Consider the following 4,702-nt stretch of genomic DNA (forward strand, 5'->3'; position numbering starts at 1 on the left):
TTTGTGTGACTGTCTAGTTTAAATGCAAATTCCCAAAATTCATGTAAGCTTAACCAGCTATGTGAAGACTTGAATAGAAGGATAGGGGCAGGATCTGTGATTTCATTAGTATAATGAAGTTGCAGGTGACTAAACTCCCTTTACCAAAGCAGGTAAGATTGACATTTTCTCTGCAACGTATAGTCCTAGAAAGTTGCCTAGAGCACTGAGAGATGAAGTCATTTCCCCAGGGTCACTCCGCCACTAAGTGTAAGAGGTAAGTCTTAAATCCTAAAAGGCTAGCTTTGAAACCTGCTCTCTCCACTGTAGCGCATTGTTAAAGACTTGACTATACTGCATAAAACTAGTTTATTAGCTTAGCCATTGTTGTGGGAAAAAAGAGAGGGGGCGGGTTAAGGATCATCGTCTGACCCCTGATGAGGATTTAAAAAGTCATTCAGTGGATTATTTAACTAGGGGAAAAGCAATATCATTAATTCAGAACTCCAGGGCAGACAGCTAACACCAGAGAGAAATTTCTGTACATGTATACTTACTTTGGTATTTAGTCACCACCTCCCTGCCAGAAGGAAACAAAGAGATTCCAAACTGAGGGATTAAAATCACTAAAGGCAAAGCAACAAGCTGCAGAAATCAACATTTAATGTGAATGAGTAAATCCCCCATATTCCCTGTAGCCACTGTATGTGGTAAAAGCATAGAACAGCTTCTCCCCACCCCACCTCCCGTACCAAAGGGGAGGGGAGTGGGGCTCTCCATGACTCCATCAAACACAGGTCTCTCAGTGACTCTATGGTATGATAGGACTCCTGTTGATCAGACTTTACTGTCTGAGAAGAATCAGTCTTGGTTCTCAGCGCTGTTCAGTGCTGTGTTAAGCAGAGTTAAATCCAGGGGGAAAGAGAACCTTCAGTACTCTCAGGAGATTTGGGGGGTGGGGGGGAGGATCCTATTCTCCTTTTTCTTTTCACTTGATCCACACTGTCCAATAGATGTTGAGTCCAAGAAGCACAGGTTCCTTGGCAAAAAGCTTATTAAAATGATATCTTTAATAAACACATTCTGAGCAAATCAAAGAATATTGTGCCTCACAGGTCAGCTTTCGAAACTATCTTTGCAAGGTCTTTGCTATGAATCCCAAACCCAGGAGACAAAGGGATTATTTTTTTAATCACAAAAAAAAGATCAACTGTAGAAAAACAAACACTCCCCTCAATAAGGTGATGTTTTATTTCTGAGGATAAAGATCAAAGGAAGGAATTCTAAGAAATCTTCCTCCAACATCATCAAAATGTGTAGAAAGAAAATCACACCAATTATTTAAGGCTCACAAAAAAAAAAAAAACCTCAGACTTGCCTTTCTTTCCAGAAAGTATCTCTTTTCTAGAGCTAAAGCATTGAGTTCACATCACATCCAGAGATACACAGACCTATGGACATGAGAATTAGGATAGGCTTATGCTGAGAAACAAGTGTCTGTATAAGAAAGGTGCTGGTGAAATAGTGGTTCCCAGAAAAGAAGCACAAACTTTTTTCCGTTCATAAGCACAACATAGTTATATAGAAAGAGATAATATGTCAGAAATATCTGAACTATAGTATAAAAGTTCCTTTCACCTGCCACAAAAAAATAGCATTTTCCCCCATACTCAAATAAATATACTGAAAATTGCAACAACAACAAAAAAAGTATCTGCAGTTTATAAAATCCCTAGCTTTTCCTTATTGGTTGTTTTTCCCAAAGGTTCTTGTCTGGGTTTTCCCACTAATGGCTAAAAGTGACCAGGACTACAAATACATACATCTTACTGCACTCACCATTTCAACAGTTTCCTGCGTCATGGAATGTGGTACTTTTTAAAAATAAGTGACCCTTTGGTGTCATGGAAAAAAAAAGAAAAGGGGAAAGAGAAAGAAGGAATGAGGGAGAAAATCGGGTCGGTGAATAGTCTTTGTATAATACTCAATGGAACAAAATAGATTTCCACTATCAAGACCCTTCCTTCTGTTTCCCCCTCTTACAATCTCTGCCTGTTTGTCTTGGTCTCTTCTACAGATCTGTCTCCTGGCTTGTATCCAAGCAAAGGGCATAGAGAGATTTCCTTATGTCTACATTGCTTTTGACTTTAAGATTGCATTTTTCTGGGGGGCAGCTTTCTCTGTGGCCCCCTTCCATGTTTTCTGGGATTTTAGTAAAGGACCCTTTGCTCCCACTAGACTTCAGCTGATTCACACTGTCCTGTATTGAGCCCTGGCCTGTAGTGCTGGCTGGTTCTTCCTTGAGGGCTGCCCTTTCTTCATTGTCTGTCTCCCGATGATAGAAGTAATTGAAGTTGGAGACAATGACAGGCACAGGCAGAGCTATGGTGAGGACACCTGCAATGGCACACAAAGATCCAACAATCTTGCCCCCTACCGTCACTGGTCTCATGTCCCCATAGCCCACTGTAGTCATGGTGACCACTGCCCACCAGAAGGCATCTGGGATGCTGGAGAAGTGGGTGTCATGGTTGTCGGCCTCTGCAAAGTAGACAGCACTGGAGAAGAGGATGACTCCGATGAAGAGGAAGAAGATGAGGAGCCCGAGCTCCCGCATGGAGGCCTGCAGGGTCTTGCCCAGGATTTGGAGGCCCTTAGAATGGCGGGAGAGTTTGAAGATCCGGAAGACCCTGACCAGGCGGATGACCCGCAGGATGGCCAAGGACATGGCCTGTTGGCCATTCGAACTGCTGCCTCCTCCTACTCCCCCTGGCTGTTGCTCTGCAAGCTCAGTGCCCAGGGTGATGAAGTAAGGAAAAATTGCAACCACGTCGATGATGTTCATGATGTTGCGGGAGAATTCAGCTTTGCTGGGGCAAGCAAAGAAGCGTACCAGAAGCTCAAAGGTGAACCACACTACACACGTGGTCTCCACAATGAAGAATGGGTCTGCCAGGGTCCTGGGCATCATAGGGGCCACTGTAGGCCCCTGAGGCAGAAGATGCAGGTTCCGACCACCACCTCGGCTGGCGTTAGCGCTCTGGGGGTGAGCCGGAGGCTGTTGGGGCAGCTGGGCATGGCGAAACAACTCGCGTTCGTCCCGGAACTCAGGCAAGGTCTCAAGACAGAAGGTGATGATGGAGATGAGGATGACCAAAACGGAGACAATGGCGATGCCCCGGGCCGAGCCAGAACTCTCTGGGTACTCGAAGATGAGCCAGACCTGCCTCTGGAACTCATTCCGGGGCAGTGGCTTCTCCTCTTCTTTGATGAAGCCCTCATCCTCCCTGAACCTTTCCATGGCCTCGTCCCCTAGCTGGTAGAAGCGAATCTCGTCAGCAAACACGTCCAGAGAGACATTGACTGGCCTCCTCAGCCTGCCCCCCGACTGGTAGTAGTAAAGGATGCCATCAAAGCTGGGTCTGTTGCGATCGAAGAAGTACTCATTGCGCAAGGGGTCAAAGTAATGCAGACGCTTGGCAGGGTCCCCCAAGAGAGTGTCTGGGAACTGAGCCAGGGTGCCCAGCTGAGTCTCGAAACGCAGGCCCGAGATGTTGATGAGGACACGTTGGTGATGGAGGGCCGATGACCCTAAACCTTCACCCTCCGACATGCCCAAGGTGGAGCTTGTTTCTCCTTCTTCTTCCCCCTGTACAGGGGGTTTCTGTCTCCCTGCCTGAGGAAGCTCAGGTAAGGGACGTCCACCTTGGCCCTCACCTCTCCCACCACGGCCACGTCCAGACCTTCTTGGCGTCCCCTCCTTGGCTCCGTCATTTAGCTGCTCGGTCGGGGGACGCAAGAGTTCTTCCTCCGGCTTGGGGCCGCTGTTTTCCCCAGCCTGTTCTCCTTTCTCGATGGCCGTGGTGCCTCCGTTCTTCAGGGTGACCAAGGCAATCTCCATGGGCCAGGGGCAGGGGCATGCTGCGCCCCCGCCTCTTGGCTCCGCGGTCACACTCTCTCCCTGTGCCTTCTCCAAGCCCTCTGCTAACCTCCTGCTTGGCCGCCCGAATCTCTGCGAATGCTCCCTGCTGGGGTTGCCGGAGCGACTCCCAGTTAGTCCTGACGTCAAGAAGCTGGCCTGGCTCTTTTCTCTCTGCAAGCTAGTCGGTTACCAAGCAGCATAAACGCTTCTTTGCAAGCAGATGCAATCTTACACTGCGCTCTCCATCAGCAAGGCACTCAGCCACGACCCCCTGTAGTTCCCTCCACCTCTTCTTTCATTCTCTTCCTCCCCGTCCCCGCTCCGCGACTCTCACCCCCTATAGCTCTAGCTAGTCCTGCCAGGCTGGCGGCATAACATCACCCCCACCTACCCCCTTCCTCCTCTCCCAAAACACTGGGGGCGTCACCCTGTGCAGAGGCGCAGCTGGAGTTCTTGGTTTGGGAGGGCAGGGAGACAGCTGGGAGAGGTGCAGAGGAGGAGCACAGGTTGTACACGGGAGAGAGCCAAGACTCCCTGAGCAAGAAGATGAGAATAGCTGTGTGTTTTTCTGCTCACCTGGGACTCTGCAATCCGCTGGATAGACTTAGGCAGGGGAGTGACAAGGTGAGAATATTGAGTTGTTCCACGATGATTGAAGAGATACAAATCTCTCTCTCTCTCTCTCTCTCTCTCTCTCTCTCTCTCTCTCTCTCCTCCTTCTCCTTTTCCCTTTTCCCTCTCCCTCCCTCTCCCCCGTGCGTCTCCTGTGTTTCTGTCTTTCTTTCTGTCTCTCTTGTCTCT

General features: G+C 48.6%; 1 protein-coding gene across 1 annotated transcript; it reads right to left on the minus strand.

Moving 5' to 3' along the window:
• Positions 1-341: 341 nt before the first annotated feature.
• Positions 342-3,880, minus strand: KCNA5 (potassium voltage-gated channel subfamily A member 5). The gene has a single exon (XM_069106036.1). The coding sequence runs from the start codon at positions 3,878-3,880 to the stop codon at positions 2,051-2,053; it is 1,830 nt and encodes a 609-aa protein (XP_068962137.1). The 3' UTR covers positions 342-2,050.
• Between the last annotated feature and the right edge of the window lie 822 nt (positions 3,881-4,702).

This window comes from Petaurus breviceps, unplaced genomic scaffold (genome assembly GCF_028583685.1).
Source record: "Petaurus breviceps papuanus isolate PSGF00001 unplaced genomic scaffold, PetGlider_PUasm1.0 78, whole genome shotgun sequence".
Classification (NCBI taxonomy): domain Eukaryota; kingdom Metazoa; phylum Chordata; class Mammalia; order Diprotodontia; family Petauridae; genus Petaurus; species Petaurus breviceps.